Source organism: Poecilia mexicana, unplaced genomic scaffold (genome assembly GCF_051168715.1).
Source record: "Poecilia mexicana isolate PSO_F unplaced genomic scaffold, ASM5116871v1 scaffold_17, whole genome shotgun sequence".
Classification (NCBI taxonomy): Eukaryota; Metazoa; Chordata; class Actinopteri; order Cyprinodontiformes; family Poeciliidae; genus Poecilia; species Poecilia mexicana.
This window is the reverse complement of record NW_028263386.1, coordinates 4,131,861-4,149,283: the sequence shown is the minus strand read 5'-3', so window position 1 is coordinate 4,149,283 and position 17,423 is coordinate 4,131,861. Positions and strand designations below refer to the sequence as shown.

At 37.4% G+C, this 17,423-nt stretch overlaps 2 protein-coding genes across 2 annotated transcripts; one reads left to right on the top strand and one right to left on the bottom strand.

Moving 5' to 3' along the window:
• Window positions 1-615: 615 nt before the first annotated feature.
• On the top strand, window positions 616-9,725 carry LOC106931213 (purine nucleoside phosphorylase-like). Its single transcript, XM_015009202.2, has 6 exons — window positions 616-769; window positions 2,900-3,069; window positions 3,161-3,264; window positions 4,401-4,576; window positions 6,549-6,739; window positions 8,969-9,725. Exons 1-6 carry the CDS (start codon window positions 750-752, stop codon window positions 9,196-9,198), a joined length of 891 nt encoding a protein of 296 aa, XP_014864688.2. The 5' UTR covers window positions 616-749; the 3' UTR covers window positions 9,199-9,725.
• Window positions 9,726-12,828: 3,103 nt separating this feature from the next.
• On the bottom strand, window positions 12,829-17,423 carry LOC106931210 (uncharacterized). The gene is made up of 4 exons (XM_015009197.2): window positions 17,070-17,423; window positions 16,821-16,885; window positions 16,343-16,436; window positions 12,829-15,996 (listed from the first exon to the last, which is right to left on the bottom strand). Exons 1-4 carry the CDS (start codon window positions 17,275-17,277, stop codon window positions 15,011-15,013), a joined length of 1,353 nt encoding a protein of 450 aa, XP_014864683.2. The 5' UTR covers window positions 17,278-17,423; the 3' UTR covers window positions 12,829-15,010.

Sequence of the window (17,423 nt, the reverse complement as noted above, 5' to 3'; positions counted from 1 at the left end):
TAATAATAATAAAATAATAATAATAATAATAATAATAATAATAATAATAATAATAATAATAACAACAACAAAAATAAGATATGGTATTATTTTGTGCTTTAGTATTTTTTGAGGTAAGGTAAGGTCAATTTGTATTTTGTTATGTATATGTGTATATATGGCACCAGCTCCCAGTTTTAGTTTGTGAACCAGACTGTTTACTTTTAAGGCCAGGCTTAAAACTTTCCTTTTTGATAAAGTTTACACTTATGCTGCTTAGGTTGTTGTGCTTCTATAGGACCTTTTTGCTGCAAAGTCAGTGGTACAATGCAGGCAATTGTCTACTGTTGGTGTGTTCTGATCCAGAAGTAAATACGGAAAACTTTACTTTTTAAAACTTATTTGAATAATAAGCTGAATTTGACCACAGTGTTTGATAACTAGGATCAATTGGATGTATGGTTGGATTGAATTGACTTTTACTTCTTTGCAAAGTGCCTTGTGATGTCGTGTTGTGAAATATAAACTAAAGTGAACTGGTTTCTCAGCCATGTCTGTGCTAGTCCTCAGATGAACTTGCCACTCACAATATGGCGGACAGAGTTACGTCGTCATGCCTTCTCTTTTATTATGCTGGATGTGACGTACAATGTGGGGGAGACCGGAGCGGGTGGAGGCATCTAAAAACCGGTTTCCATCAGGAAACCAGAACAACGCTGGAAGACAACGAAACACGGAACAACCTGCTGAACTCATCATCACATTTCATCATGTCTCAGAGCACATTTAGGTGAGCGAAAACGTTATTATTTTACCAGCCTACATGGTTCTGATTAACAGTTTCAATAAGCTAAACGAGATGTAAGCGCTGAGTGATAAACCATTAGTTACGTTTAATCATCTCAGAAAGTGATCTAACTCTTTCCTCCTGTGCTTTTTTAAATCTGATTGTGGTTTAATACATCAGCGAAGTGACGGAAGACGTACCCTCGAAATCGGTAAAACTCGGAATTGTTCGGTTCTGAACCGTTTAACACGTGAATCGATTGCAGTTGGCCATCTTTCTACCGGTATACGTCAGCTATAACCCACCGACTCAGTACCGGCTTCTGTATTCGCTGTCTTCCCGCCCTCTGTGTGTGCCAGATCCGGCCACATGTGGCACAAAGGAGTCCGCGAATCAGTCAGAGCTGGCAGAGCCCCCCGCTGTGAGTCAATTGGGTTCCTCAGCCTCCATCAATCACCAAAGAATCGGTCGGTGACTGAGAGCACGTAGCACTCAGGATGGGGGAGGCAGAACAAAACAAGACAGATCGACCCCGAAGGGCCAGGAAACAATTACATATTTATATCTGATTATTACTTTTTAATGTTTGATCAATCAGCTTAAAGTCCCCAGCTGGTGTAAAAGGCAACATGTTGCTGTTAGATGACTTTATATGTTGTTCAGGTGCAACATAAAGCAGCTCAAATGCTACAATAAATGTAAAGTAAATGTTTTAAGATTCAAAAGTGGCTTTAAAACTGACTACAATATGGGGAAGTTAACATCTTTGAAAGTCCAAAGTTTTGAAACATCAAACGTTTAGGACAGGGTGTCCCAACTTTTTGTTAATTGGGCCAAAATCATCAGGAACTTGTGGCCTAACTTTTATTTATTGAGACAATAACAATAAATAAACAATAAATCAACAATAAACAAATTATGAAATATTCTAATTAGACAATGAAAACAATGAAAATACACAAGGAAAGGAAAACTGTGTGAATCATTGTAGATCCAAAATAAACATTTTTTGTTTATTGGAAGAAGGCAACCACTTTGCTAATTCCTTTCTCAGCAAAAAAAAAAAAGAGACATGATTAAGGTCAGTTTCAACATTTTTGTCCTAATTTAATAAAAAATAAAATAAAATAAAATAAAACATACGTTGGCATTTACAAATCATGTTAACTCTTATGTTTTAAAGGGCTTACTAATTTACGAGAGTAAAAATGTTATTAATTTTAATCCCTTAACAGTTTTAACACTATTTGTTTTCTCCTTTTGTTGTTGTTAAATGTTTGGTGAAAGGAATTAGACAAATAAAACAAAATAGTACAAAAGCATTTAGCTCCTCTCACTCTTTCCCATGTCCCTCTTCTGGCCATATTAACCTAAATTATAGTTTTATGCCTCATTTGTTGTGTTACATAAAACAAGTTGATTGAAATAGTTTTTTATTATTATTATTTTAATTATGGCAATCACAAATTAAAATCTTTGGTTAGAAGATTTATTGTTTAGTGTCCCAGTTGGGTAACAAGCAGATAAAAGGGTTTCTATTGATTTTTAAATTAGGGCTTTAATGTGTGTTAAACAGTAGAAATGACTCATTTTGTAGTCGCTGTCATATTTGGGGCCCTTTTAACATTTTGTCTTTCCTGCAGAATTGATCACCTGTTAGGAAAAATCAAATTCATCACAAATAACATGAAATACTATTGAAAATAGTCGTGGCTTTAGTCACAGTGAGTTTCCCCATGAGATTTAAAGTGTTATTTTGTTCTGCTGTCATTCCTACTCATATTTTATGCGATAAAACAAGTCAGACAGGTTATAACCTGTCCCTACTACTGTCTGTCTGATTGTGTGTACTTGTGAATATTTCCAAAGCGCAGGGAAGGCATTCATCTGAAGCCAGTGCCTGTGCAGTTTCCTCTGACTCATTTCATTTCCTTGTTTTGGCTTGCTGTGTGTGGTGTAAGTGGAGCATGATTGAGCATACAGTAGAGGGATGTGAACTCGCTCCCTCACTGTTGGGAATTGAAAAACTGTAATGTATTTGGGACATTTCAAGCATTACATGCTGATCCTGCTGAAGAATTTGCTTATTGTTACAATCTGCGTTGCTTATCTCTGTTTTGCTCCCTTTCTCAGTGTAAGCTATGAGGAGTGCAGAACCACAGCTGATTGGCTGCTGAAACACACCCAGGTGCGACCTACCGTGGGAATCGTGTGCGGATCGGGCCTGAGCGCGCTGGCCGACATGCTCAAGGATCCGCAGGTCTTCAAGTACTGCGACATTCCCAACTTCCCCAACAGCACAGGTATGAGCAGCAAAGAAACACCTGCTAACACTTGCATGCTAAAAAATAAAAACACAGCAGTTCGGTCTAACATCACGCGTGTGTGTTGCAGTGCGCGGTCACGCTGGCAAGTTGGTGTTTGGGACACTAAAAGGGAAGCCGTGTGTTTGCATGCAGGGCAGGTTCCACCTCTATGAGGGCCACCCAATCCAGAAGGTGAGTAAAAATACAAACATGGTGCTTTGGTGAAAGATCCATTAATCGACTTATGATTAATGATTTATTAGATTAAAATTAGTTCCAATGGATTAACTATTAACGTCTTGGTAGACCTTCTTTCAGTGTTGTGGCTGCCTTAAGCAGAGCCAGTTTATACTGAAATAAAGATGGCGGGGCATATCAAAACAGGAGAGAGAAACAGTCCAAACAGAGTCCATTGTGGGATGCAAAATGCATTTTATGTCCTTCCGTTTTGAAATGTAAACACTCGACAAGCTCTTGAAGCTTCACAATATTCTTTTTTTATTCTTTTTTTTTTTAATCCAAAATATTATGAAAACGTTTGCCCATTATGTTATGGAAAGACTGTCGACCCTTTTCATTTAAGAGAAAACTGGTTTTTAAGAAAATGGTCGCTTAGTAATAAATTGTTAGTCGATCAATAAGCTCAATTAACTTTAGATTGATTTATTATTCTATAATTTGCATTACTAATGCAGAGGCTTGACTGCTGCAAGTCAGTTTTAGAGCTAAAACATTTGAAAAGTATCATCAAAACTAGGGTTGAAACAATTAATTGGATTAATTGTGATGAATCCATTATTGAAATAACTGTCAACTAATTTACTAATTGATTAATCAATAACTGAAATATATAGACTTTAAAAAATGCCATTTACTGAATGAGCAACGCATACAGAGTTGTGACTAAGCAAAACTGTTAAAAATATATACATTTAGCTTTGAAGGTATAAAAAAAACCCTTTGTCTGTTCTGTTCTACCCAAAAACCTCTCAAGTGTCAGTTTTAACGTCACTTGGTTAAAATTCTGTAAGCAAAAAATACATATATGTAAAACCACATTTTTTGAGCTTTATATCATCTGATTAATTGTCAGAATAATTGAGAGATTATTCAATTAGTAATTTATAGTTGCAGCCCTAACCTAAAATCCTTGACATAGATGAATTTATGTGTCATTCCCATGACAACAAGACCAACTAATTTTACTAAAAATGTATCTCTTACTTTTGAGGTGGTCACTACTTATCTCAGATTTTTCATTCTGTTCTGATAACATTTAATAATGACACTTTTAAGAGTGATTAATTGTCTGTTTTAATCCAATCCAGATTACACTGCCCATGCGCGTGTTTAAGCTGATGGGTGTGAAGACGATGATCATGACCAACGCTGCAGGAGGCCTCAACCAGGACTACAAAGTGGGAGACTTCATGATCATCAAGGATCACATCAACATGCCCGGCTTTGCTGGAGTCAACCCGCTCTGTGGGCCCAACGACGACAGGTAGCTGCAGGCCAGAGACGAACCTAAACAGAAACTGAGGAGGATTTCTGTTCAGAGTGGCCGTGGGATTTCAATTTTTAATCAAGTTTATTGCAGGGTCTCTAATTAATTAGTCACATTTCAATTGAAAATCATGTAGTCAACTAAATAAGCAACATTTTCAATTCACAAACCCCTTCTGCTGCTAAATAATTAAATAGATAGACATTTGAGCTCAGCATCAAATATATTTATTGTTTTTAATTTGTTGCTTAAGTTATTCGCCATCAGATTGGTGCAAAGTGCTGCTAAATCCATTCAGCTTTCATTTGTTTAGAAACTCTTGATCTTTCATTGAACTTCTCTGAACAAATTCTTTTTTAGAAATATGGACTCTGACGGTGACATTAGCAACATGTTTAGCACTGAGATGCTATTTTAGGCTTGATTAGCTACGCTAACTCATTTTATCACAACTTTGACACAACAATCGCCTTTTCCAGCGTATAATCAGTTCGTTCTTTGAAGCAAAAACTAATCCTCAGAAGGCCAAGAGAAGCAGCTTTGTTGTCCGCCGCTGCTTTTTGTGTTTGTGCGTCAGATTTACGGTTGAACCAGAAACGCACAAGTACAAAGGTTCTGGAACTTTTGTATGTAAACAAAAAATGTGATTTATTAAATTAAAATATTTGAATATTTAAACCTACTAAATGAATGAATTGGGATTAACGGATTAAAGTCCCGGGACTGGTTTATAACTATGTTAAGTTTTATTTGGCTGCATAACTAGCCCTTTGAAACTCTCAACATCCTGTTCTTTGGTTGGTTTTGGGTCAAGGAGCATTTTATAAAAAAGGAACAAAGAGTAAATTTAAGGATGTAAGTTGTGTTTTCACATGTTTGATTGAGGTTTTAAAGCTATTGTTGTATTTAATTGTGCTCTACTGGTGACAACATTTTGGTTTGACAGATCTAGATGCATACTTGTAACTTGGTTGCACATTATTAACTTAAATCACTTTTTATTTTGATTGGAGCAACTTGCAACATGTTTGTAACTCCCTATGACTCTCAAAATGTTTCAAGTTTGTAAGGACTTCATTGTCATTTGAGAAAAGGTTCAGTTACTCCAGCTTCTCCCTCCTACATGAGATTGTTTCTTGTTTATAGCCTTCCTCTTCTGTTCCTACATGACCTGCCTCTCCAGCTGAAAACACAATAAGCTTTTGATACTGGAGCCAAGAAAACAACAGATATCACATGACACTTATTGAGCCGCACCCCAAACCAACACAAAACAAAATTAGTCCACTGTTAAAATTTGTTGTGTAAAGTGTTAGTGCCAGGTAATTATGGTGTAATAATTCAGTAACCACATAGTAATGCCCTTTTAATTAATGTATACGGTAAATATTTACAAGTCAGAATAATGTGAGAATAAAGTCATAATTTTACAACTTTAATTTTGTATTATTTCGACTTTATTCTCATGTTATAGACTTCATTTTTGTAATTCTATGACTTTATTCTTGTAATATTATGACTTTATTGTCATATTATTATAACTTTATTCACATAATTTTATGATCTGATTATTGTGATTTTATGACGTCATTCTAATGATATTATGACCCTATTCTTGTTATTTCCACTGTTCTTGTAATATTATGACATAATTCTCATATAAGTTTATTCTCGTAATTTTATGTTTTTATTTGTAGTAATGGAGCATGCTACTAACTATTCATCAAGGCCAGTTTTCTCATTAAATATTTGTTGCATTCTTTACTGAACAATAAGTTACATTAATCCAGAGGACTGTCTTCCTGGCGTAGGTTTTATTTTACTGGAACATCAGCAGTTATAATATTACAAGAATAAAGTCAAATGAGAAGTTACATTATTACATTGTTGCATCTTGGAAGATTCCAGCATTGAGTCACCGTTCTGTTACTTTCTACCAGCGGCTGAAGGTTTTTCCTCTCGCCTTCAGGTTTGGCGATCGTTTCCCCTGCATGTCCGACGCCTACGACCGCGGGCTGCAGCAGCTGGCGCACGACGTGGCGGCCGAGCTCGGCTTCAGCAACTTCCTGCGGGACGGCGTGTACTCCGTCATCGGAGGGCCGTCCTTCGAAACCATCGCCGAGTGCCGCATGCTGCACCGCCTGGGGGCCGACGCTGTTGGTAAGTAACTGCATCAAACACATTCAGACTCTGAGATTTCATTTCAACAGTGTGATTAAATCCTTACTCACACAACACAGCTGCTTGTGCAAATGTGAGGACCTTTAGAGATGTTATGTTTATGTGTGTGTGCAGAAACACTCACATAAACAAGGAGGTCAAGTAAAACAGACCATTCCGGCTGCGTGAGTCAAAGAGCCAGAGGTCAGGAGAAGGTCCACAAACATCCTCAGTGTTTGTGTTCAGATTCAGTTTGTGACATGTCCAGAATTACCAAACACACACTCCCTGGAGCGATCCAGCCGGCCGAAAGGAAGGAAGGCGATGATGTGCTGCACTGGGGACCAGAGGCGTTCTTTAATGTCATCTTTTAAATTTAATGTGCAAGAAAATGCTTTCAAAAGAGGATTTAACAGAGCAGTTACCCAACTGCATCATGGGAATTATTCCGGACTTGATTATGTTGTAAGCTCAGATGAAGGCTACAATGATAACAGATTAGCATTGTAGCAATTATGAAAGTTGCTGCTGCGAAACACTTATGTTTTCTTTTTTTTTTATCATGAAATTATGTTATGCCTGCCAGTAATACAGTCCTGATTAGAATCTGAAGACAGGAAGGAAGTTATTTTGGGTTTCATGCTGCTGCATCACAAACCGTTAGTCACTTCAAAATGTGACAAAAAACTGGAGAAAGAAAAAAAAATTAAGTCAAATTCGTCATCCGATCCAAAAACACCAAGCTGCACAAACTCACACTCAAGTGAGAGAGATGAATCAGCAATACTGACCACATGCTGAAAGACTTCAGGTCAGGATTCAAACCCATCTTTCTGCTGACTGAGCCAAAAGCTCTTCAAGAAAGCAAATAGTTGCTGCAGAAGAGGATAAATGTCTATTTTTTTGCAGTTTGTCCACATGGTAAAGCTAAATAAGGCGTCTGAAAGTATTTCCTCTGATAAAATGAGTTCATACAGGAAGTAGAGTTTGGACAATCAAAAGCAGGAAGAAATACGAAGCATTCCAGGAAATGAGATCATCCAGAAACAAAATGCATACAGACAAAAATACTGGAGATAAAAATAGGCATTATAATGAAGGCATGACTCTAAAAGCCTGGGCCTTCAGTGAAATATTCCTCCCACAGTATTCATAATCTCTCTCTCTTTCATCACGTAATTAGTTTATTACAAATTGTTTCTGATCCAGGCAAATTGTGTAAAATATAATTTACTGTAATTATTCTGATGCAAAGTCTTTAGCAAACATTTACAGTAAGTACATGTTAAATATAGTATTAGTTACAGTAATCATAAAGTGTGCATTCTGCTAAAATAGTATGCAAAACTTCAGTGGTGAAGCAGTTAGCAGACGTAGAAAGTTGCACACCATCATTTCGCACACAGAAATGTCTGTTTTTTACGATCAGAGGGCCGTTTAAAGTTTAAACAGTCAGATGTTGTGAGCTGAAACTTCAGTAACATTTTATTAGCCAGCTGACTGTCAGTAAGGAGAAACAGGTTGGGGCAGGGCGGCACTTTTTCTACACATTAACTTTTTTTTTTCTAAGGAAAGGAAATATTTGACTAACCTTCTCTCAGCAGGTTAACAGAAATAGGTGGGGGAGGGGCAATACTCTATGTTCCAAGAGCGTAGGATTATTAATGTGCTCCTTTATGCAGCACAATAATAACCCTGTCACAATAATCAATTAATCACATGATAAGTTAAAATGAGGTTAATAATTTCCGTTCTGATGTAGGGAAAATTTATTAACAGAGACTTCACAATCCATTTTATTTATGGTGTCAGTTGTGTGTGGTTTTTATTTCACATTTTATTTACGGTTTTTGTTTTAAGTAAAGAAACATTTTAAGTCAGTTCAGCGATGTTTTCCTGTATCGGATCGTATCGGCCGATACTAAACCTCAGATATCTGAAGTGGATCGTTGCAATGAACAAAATTAAACTTTATTAGTCTTTCAGAGGGCGAATTTGCATTATTATATAATTATTATTAAATTACTCGAGAAAGCTCTCAAAACAACAGCTTTATAATAATTCTGAGAGAATTTATTGTCTAGCAAAACTTGTTATCATGACAGGCCTGCAAATTGAGCAGAAAGCTTTAGCGATTTTGAAAGCAAAACTTTTCCAAACCTTCCTACGCGCCGATACCAAAAGGTCTGGTACTGATAAATCAGACTCATCTCCTCGTCTTCTCCACAGGGATGAGCACCGTCCACGAGGTGATCGTCGCGCGCCACGCCGGCATGCGCTGCTTCGCCATGTCGCTGATTAGCAACCGGGCGGTGATGGACTACGACAGCCGGGAGAAAGCCAACCACGACGAGGTTCTGGAGACGGGCCAGCTGAGGGCCAAGCAGATGGAGGTTCTGGTGTCCACCATGGTGGCCCGGATCGACGACGACGAGAACGAGGACAAGAACAACTCCTAAACCCGACAACGATCTGTAAATGTTACAGTTTTAAACCACGAGAACAGTAATAGAAAAAACTTCTACTGACTGTTACTTTAAAATAAGTCAAATACTATTTGAACAAATCGACTTTGACACACTCCTCTTTATACTTGAGTTGTATAGACTGTAGTTTTTCACAGATTCCTGCTGTGCTGCCTTTCACTGTGTTCACCTGACTAATTCAGCATTTTTGTAACTTTATTTTACAATTATTTATTGTCAAAGCTGTAATATTCCCTAATATCGGTACAAAGCGGAACAACTCACTGCACGTCTGAAATGTTGACAACTGTAAAAGTGAGATGGAAAAGGATCTAAGATATTTATGAGATGTATTTATATGTTGGTTCTGGTTGTTTGGAGACTTATTTTAAGAAGGGAGGCTGGCCTACACAGCGCGGCCGTCAGTGTATTTAAATGTGGTCAATGAGTATTTGTCAGTTTTACTTTATTTTTACAATCATGGCTTCAATTTTCTAATAAATTACCTGGAATCAAAGAGATTTTGTGCCTCAAATGTAATTTTTTTTGCTCTTATGTAAGGTCGAAAATGTTGAATTTTGCATCTTTCTTCAGCAGTTGTTAGTGACCACCTACATTAAGTTATAGATTTAGGTTTCTATTTGATATCATACGCTATAATATCAGATATTATAACTGCAAAACTTATTTGCAGTTTTTGATTTTGTAGATCACTTTGAAGCCATCAAGACCAAAAGTTATTTGTGTTTCAATATTTTAATGCTTTTGTTAGACAGGAAAATGTATTCTTTTATCAAAAGTAAACAGAATCATACAAAAAATGTCAAAATATTAATATGGCAACAAATGCAACAAAAATAATGATTAACTATTTCTTTGAATTCAACAGTCATCTTTGTTTTGTACACATTTATTGTACTCGGCTCCAATAAAATATGTTTTGTATCTGAAACGTCTCCAAAAACAGTTTAGATGTTGTCTTTTAAAACTACTTTATCCTTTTGGGAAAAGAACCAAAAATCATTTTTATGCAATTACAATGAATCTTCAGGTTTGTTTCTATTTTCCTTATTTTCACCTCAAAAACTCAAAATCTACCAAATGTTTTTGATGCAGTTTCTAGGAAAACTTGAAACTAGCTTTGAAATAAGACCAAACTCACTTACAGGTATGTTTTCAGCAGGATAAGGAGCTTATTTTAAGTAAATAATTCCAAAATGTTTTATAAAACGTAATAGTCCCACTGCCAGATTATTTCACCCATAACTGGGAAATATGTTTTGTTATTGGTGCCATAAACTGCCAGTGGAACTAATACTTTTTAAATCAATAATAAGGAATTATTTACTTAAAATAAACTTCTATATCTTACTGACAACTTACATGGAAGTTAGTTTTGTCTTTTTCAAGTGGACTAAGATATTTTTACTAGAAACTAAACCAGAACTATTTGCGGTGTGTAAACTCCAGCTTGATCTCGTGGGCACTTCAGTCTAATTCTGTTTCGATTATCTTTCTTAGTTTATATCCCGTTGCTTCTTAATCAAAATGGGGGAAAAAAGTTTCCATGACGCTCCGTTTTCCATTATGGCCATACAAGGTCCTGGGAATTTCATGAGCTGAAAGGAGGAGCTCCAGGTGTCCGAACAAAATGTACTAATTTAGTGAAGTTCAAGGCTGCAGCTGTGCTCACTGTGAAGGGAGGCTTGTAACCTCCTTATGGTTTAGCTCTGATTGCTTCCAGTCTTACAGAAAATATCAGTTTTCCTGCGTCACAGAAAAGCGTCTCTCTAACAGTTCAGAGCTTTGATGATAACGGCGCAGCTCTGCAAAACATTTTTCACTTTAGCATTTCTCTGCAGGTGCTGATACTGAATTCTTTGAATAAAAATATATCTTCAGATACTTGATTTAAAATGAATCTGCTGCTGGAAATGATGAACTGATTGGAAGAAAAACAGACAGGGATGTTGTTATTCAGATCAGGACATCACAAGTATCAGCATGCAGGACGAAGTCAGACGGTTGTTAGTGGAGAATGTTTGGAAATTACACATTACTGTACTTGACAGCTGTAAATAACCAACAATTAGTTCTTCATGTCACTACGGAGAAATGTTGGCTCACTCTTCTCTGCAGTATTGTTTTAGTTCTGGAGAGTTTCCAAACATAAAGTATCTCTTCTAGGTCAGATTTAAGTTTAAAACACAAAAGGTATTCTTGGTCCAGTTTCTGTGAAATTATAAACATTTTAAATAAAATAAAACTAACTTAAAAGTAACTTTTCACTTTGTTTTAAGTCAATTCTTTTATATTCATGAAAAAGTTTTAGTTATAAATGAAATAATGAAATAATCTACCAGTGGAATATGCGGGAATTTGTAAAGCTGTTGGTGTTTTGCACAGCTTTTAAAATATACATAATAATTTGAAATGTTCAAGAGGGACAAAAATAGCAAAAAATATGAATCTACAGGGGTGAATAGATTTTCTACTGCATTTAAATCTACAGCAGTTTTTCCAAGAGCGTTTTGCTGAATCCTTTGAAATCACATCACGATGACAGCTGCTTCATTTATTTTACAACTTGTTTAGATAACGTCTGCAGAAGAAGGAAGTGCTGACCAGACCAGGACAGATCGCTCCCGGCAGAGCTGAGAAACCTCTCAGGTCGGACAAGCAGAGTGACGCCAACGCTTCGAGAAGAAGGAGATTAATTTAAAACGAGCAAAACAAAAAGCAAAATACGTCTGAGGCTGATTGAAAGCTTGAAATCCTGATTAGAAACTTTCTACTTGCACGAATCAAAGTTGGGAAAAAGAAAAGTTTTATTATGCACACCTGTTCAAAATGTGAAGGAAATCAAGTTAAAAAACTGAGGCCAGACAAGCTGTTCTTAGTATTTCAGGAAAAAATTATCTACTTTCACACACCCATATTTTTAGCTTGGGTTTATAAAAAAAAAGAGAAAATATCCAGTTATGTGGACCAACATGACTTATAGATTTGGTCAGATGAGAAATAAGCAAAGAACAAAGATATTTCTAACATCCAAATGATGGGTCACAGCGCCCTCTGCTGTTCTTTTTTTTTACAAGCTTCAATAAAGGTGAAATATTAGCACAAACATTTAAAACATTTCAGCTTCCCCACTGTTTGTAAGTCTACAACAACATTTACGGCCATTGCACACACAGATTAAAAAAGGAGAACATTTCTGTCAAAAAAAAAACTGAGACATTTTGAGATTAATCTCAGAAAATGTTTAGACTGGAAAATTTCTGAGTTTGGAATTTCAAAGCTCTAAGTTTTTCATTTATATTTGAGAGTTTTCCCTCATGTGCAGTTAATACAGGTTTGTATTGTTTCACAGGTACTGTTCAGTGTTTTTCAATAAAATAAGATTGTGACTTTGAGGTGTATTGTCACAATTTAACCCCTGACAATATCAGTTATTTAAAAAAAAGAAAGAAAACAGTATCAAAATGAAATTAAAGATTAGCGATTGGCCAGAAAACTACAATCAGTGCACCTCCAATTAAAAAGGTAACTTCAGAAACTCAGAGACCTGAACATTTCTAAAAGGTCAACACATTTTTCCTTTAAATCAGAGTCAACACAGAGTTTGTTTTTCAGGTCTGTTTAATGAAAAACACAAAGGGATTTTGTGGACATTGGTATGCTGGCATTAAAACCTGAGAAATGCTTCAGGAGGTCTGAACAGAAAGGAGCTATAGGTCAGGCGTTACAGGGATAAAACACGGAACAACGTGTCGGTTTAAATCCTAACGGGATGCGGTGCTCAGAGTAAAACCGCCTCTGTGCAGGTACAGGTGCATCAACACACCTCTGCTGAAAAATCAGACAAACCGTTTCAAAAACGACTCACCTGAGAAATTAGAATCAGTGTTGGGATGGGTAATTAGCCCTCAATTACATATTAATAACGTGTTTTTTATTGGTATGAAGTAAAATTTTAATCTCAAATGTTTTGCTTTCATTAACTTTAAGTGCAAAATCATAATTGATAAAAATATAAGCTTTAAAAACAAAAATCTGTGCGTATTTTTTTAAAGGGTTTGAGTTACTGAAATAAATGAGCTTTCAATAATATTCCTATTTATTAGGTGACTGTATTTATGCTTATCGGAGGAGTGCGTTTTGGTCCAATGGAGCAGAGGTTTGGCACAGAAATAAAGATCAGCATCAAACAGTAAAACACGGTGGAGGCAGCGTCATGGTGAGGGTTTACTTATCTTCAGGTTGAAATAGATTTATTTTGTCAAATTGGAGAAGATTTTTTTTTTTTTTTTTAAAAAGGGATGTGGATGAAATTTATTCTCATAACTTGATAAAACAGGAGAACTTCTGCAAGTTAAACTGTGCAGGTTGACAAACTGCAACCAAAGAAGACTGAATGTTGGAACTAAATAAAAAGATTCAGAACATTATCAATGCAAACAAAACAGTTTTTGATGCAACTTTCTTACCAAAATCAGGTTTATTGAAAGTCATATTTTATACGATCTAATTTTTGCAGCAATCTGGCTTCTCAGACAGGAGTGTGTAACACGTTCTAGATCAGGGGTGTCCAAAGTGTGGCCTGGGGGCCAACTGTGGCCCTTGCATCGATTTTATTCGGCCCTCAACTGCAGTTGAAGAATGATACAAATTTGTCTGGTTCAGCGCAACTGGATGGCAGAAACTAAAAGTTTTTATCTGTAATCAGAGTAAAATTATTACTGACATAATTTTCATGTAATGAAAATGTTAAGTGCAACACAAAGCATTAATGTGTTTTTATCAAAGCTTTGACAATAAGTAGAATCTCAACAATCCAGAGAGTTTTAGTGAAAAGCTCACTTTGCTGCAGCTTTTCTTTTACTTAGAAACTTGGTTAAATGTAGCAAACATGTTGAAACAAATTCTGTTCCTACAATTGAGAATAAATTTATTCAACTGAGGCCAAAAGAAACTTGAAACTAAATGCCTAACTTTTAATAGAGTAAACAGGATTTTTTTTAAGTTTTGGACCTATGATAAATAACATTCATTCCTTTTCTATTAAAAAAAACAAACAAAACAAAAAAATGTACGTTTTAGCTTGATTATAGTTTTTTTCTGCTTTCTTGACCTGTGAGTATTTCTGACTCGATGACAAAAGGTTTGGACAGCCCTGGTCTAGATTCTCAGTCAGATAAAGGTGGAAGGTTTTGTTTGAGGGTCCCACATCTTTTGCTTTTTTTTTTTGGATTTCTAGCTTCAGACATTTCTCACACAACTCACTGTCACTTTTTTATCATCATGAAACAAAAAGTGGACCCATTCCTACGACGGAGTGTTAGGGCCATGCTAAGAAACAATGACAAAAATAAGAATAAAAGAATGAAGTCATAATAATCTGAGAATAAAGTCAAACTATTTTGAGAATTAAATCGAAATAATAGGAGAAAAGTCTTAATATTACTGGAATAAAGTTGCACAAGAATAAAATAAATATGAGAATAAAGACAGGATTTAAAGAATGAAGTCATATTATAGAATAAAGTTGTACAAAATTAAAGTCAAAATAATATAGTAATAAAGTCATAATGCTCCAACATTATTCTCGTATTATTTTGACTTTATTCCTGTACGAATTTATTTTCATAATGTTAAAACTTTATTCTCATAATTTAATTGTTTTTTATGTTTTTAGCGTGGCCCTAATACTCAGTCCTAAGCCCAGATGGATTCAGTAAAACAAACAAACAAAGGATCTGTGGTTCATTGGCTTCTCTCATTGGTTGTGTCGGCCGCCGGCGCCTCAGCTGTAGGTGTGGATGATCCTGTGTCGCTTCAGGTGGTGCATCATGATGAAGGACTTCCCGCACTGCGAGCAGCTGTAGGGTCGCTCACCGCTGTGCGTGCGCTGGTGCACCCGCAGGCTGCTCTGCTGCGTGAAGCGCTTCCCGCACTGTCCGCAGCCGTACGGCTTCTCCCCCGTGTGCGTCCGGTGGTGGATGCTGAGGTGGGACGAGCACTGGAAGCTCTTTCCACACACACTGCACCAGAACGTGCGCTTCCTCCTGTGGCTCTGCTGGTGCAGCTTGAACTGGTGCAGGCGGCTGAAGGACTTGCCGCACTGGGAGCAGGCGTAGCCGCGGGAAATGGGTTTCTGGGGGGCGTGAGTGTAGAAGCAGCTGGTGGTGAAGGCGTTAGGCGGCTGGGTGGCGTTCGCTCCGTCCTCGGCGCCCGCCTCCCTCTGCCGTTCCTCCTGCGGCGGGCCCAGCTGGGAGCCGCTCCGTTGCAGGAACAGCTGCTCCTTCTGCTTGTCCTGTGCTCGGGGCTGGAAATGCGACAGCTGCGCGTCTTTCTGATACACGCCGCCGTACACCCCGTTGCAGGGCTCCTGGACGCCGGGCGACTTGCTGGTGTTGGACGCCATGTTCGTGGCATCCGAATGCTCGGAGAAAGAGCTGGAATATTCCTCCACCACGCTGGAGAAATCAGGAAACCCGGCGTCGATTTCATTCCCTTCGATGAGCGATGACCAAAGCTGACTTTCCCGCTCGTCCACAGGATAGTCGACGGCGGTGGGAGTCTGCTTCCCCACACGGTGCTGGCATCCGTCCTGTCTGAAGGACAGCTGGTCCTCCTCCTTCTCTGTCTTCACTGTGAACTGGAAGCTGCTGATGTCGACTGGCGGCTGGCCGGAGCTGAACGGGCCGCTGAACTCTGCAGGCTTGAGTCTAGTAACATCTGGATGGATGACCTGCTGGCTCTCCTGAGCAGGATACGGGACAGCAGTACCTGGAAAACAAGGCACTTTCTGCCTGTAGAGACTTAAAGGGGCAGCATTATGTGTTTTCCAGCCACATGGTTGCTTTCTATAGCACAATCAAGTAACTATGCTAACTTCAGTTGTTAAAAAATGCTACATATGTCAAATATATGTACAGATTGTGTAACTTTTTGGACACTCTGAGGCAGTTTGAACATCCATCAAAAAGAGAAATAACGCCCATTTTAGACATGCCAGCTTCTTACAAATCAATTTGTCAGATTATTTGGGTGAAAAACCTTTTTGTGAGAGTGCCTGAAGCATTATTTTTATCTTTATTTTTTGTTGTGGTTGTGTATAAACAGTTGTACTCACCAATGGCTGCAGCAGAATCACTCATCCACAGTGCCTCATCTGGACTTTCTTCCTTAATTGTGAAGGAAACACTGGATCCTTCAATCTCAGGAAACTACAACAACAAAACAAGCTGTTAACATCTGTAATATGTGGTTGTTGTTGTGAATTAATAGTTTTAAGAAGATGAAAAAAATGAAGATGTCTTTATGCCTCTACTATGCTTGTTTGTTTAATCATCTGGGCCTGAATCAATTTATATTCACTACATAGGTGCATTGAATTATTATAGAGATATGTTTCAATTGGAACTCTAACTTAATATGATTTTAATAAACTGGGCTGAATTTAACATACTTTACAACAATCCAGGTTGTTCACATTGGGGATTATTTTTGTCTAGGCCTTTTAATTAAATTCAGCCTTTATACATGTGTATTTTGCTAAAGAACAACATCAAAGTTTCGAATAACAGAAAAAGAGAAAAAGAGACACTTACCTTTAAGTCTCTAGAGGGATGTGGAACGTTTCTTCCTAAATCAGTTCCTCGATCCATGTAGTTTTCTAAATGAAAATAAGTGATTTAATTATTAAGATTAGGCCCCAGCTAGAACAAAAACACATACATTTCAAGAAAATTCAACTGAGTGCAAAGATTTTACAAAAACAGTGTATCTTAACAGGCTAATGAAGTGATGCTACTGATGAACTATTACATTGAAGGAAACAAACCAGCTGAGCATCTTACCGAATCCCCGCTGCAGCTGCGCATTCTTGCTCTCCATCAGCAGCAGCTTCCTCCTCAGCATCTCATTCTCGCTTTGTTTGCGGGATATTTCCAGATGCAAGAAGGCACATTTGTCATCCACCAGCTTGGAGATTTGTGCCACTGCTGCCTTCACCAGGACCTCCATTATTGAGGATAACTGTGTCTGGAAGGGAACGCACGAAGCCATGTTCACAGATTTAATGTTGGAAGCAGGTAAAAAAAAAGGTGTAAATTCCAACGTTTTTCCACAATGTATCGATAAATTACTGAAAACAAAACATAAGACGACGTGGTAGACAAGCTTTACATCCCTGCGTGTTTGTGGCAGCTAGC

Bases quoted from the DNA above. Each gene is read 5' to 3' on its own strand.
- LOC106931213 (XM_015009202.2), top strand. From the start codon at position 750: ATGTCTCAGAGCACATTTAG. The intron at 3,070-3,160 runs GTATGAGCAGCA...TGTGTGTTGCAG, and splicing joins CAACTTCCCCAACAGCACAG to TGCGCGGTCACGCTGGCAAG. The intron at 4,577-6,548 runs GTAGCTGCAGGC...TCTCGCCTTCAG, and splicing joins TGTGGGCCCAACGACGACAG to GTTTGGCGATCGTTTCCCCT.
- LOC106931210 (XM_015009197.2), bottom strand. From the start codon at position 17,277: ATGGCTTCGTGCGTTCCCTTCCAGACACAGTTATCCTCAATAATGGAG. The intron at 16,886-17,069 runs GTAAGATGCTCA...ATTTTCATTTAG, and splicing joins GCAGCTGCAGCGGGGATTCG to AAAACTACATGGATCGAGGA. The intron at 15,997-16,342 runs GTGAGTACAACT...CTTGTTTTCCAG, and splicing joins TGATTCTGCTGCAGCCATTG to GTACTGCTGTCCCGTATCCT.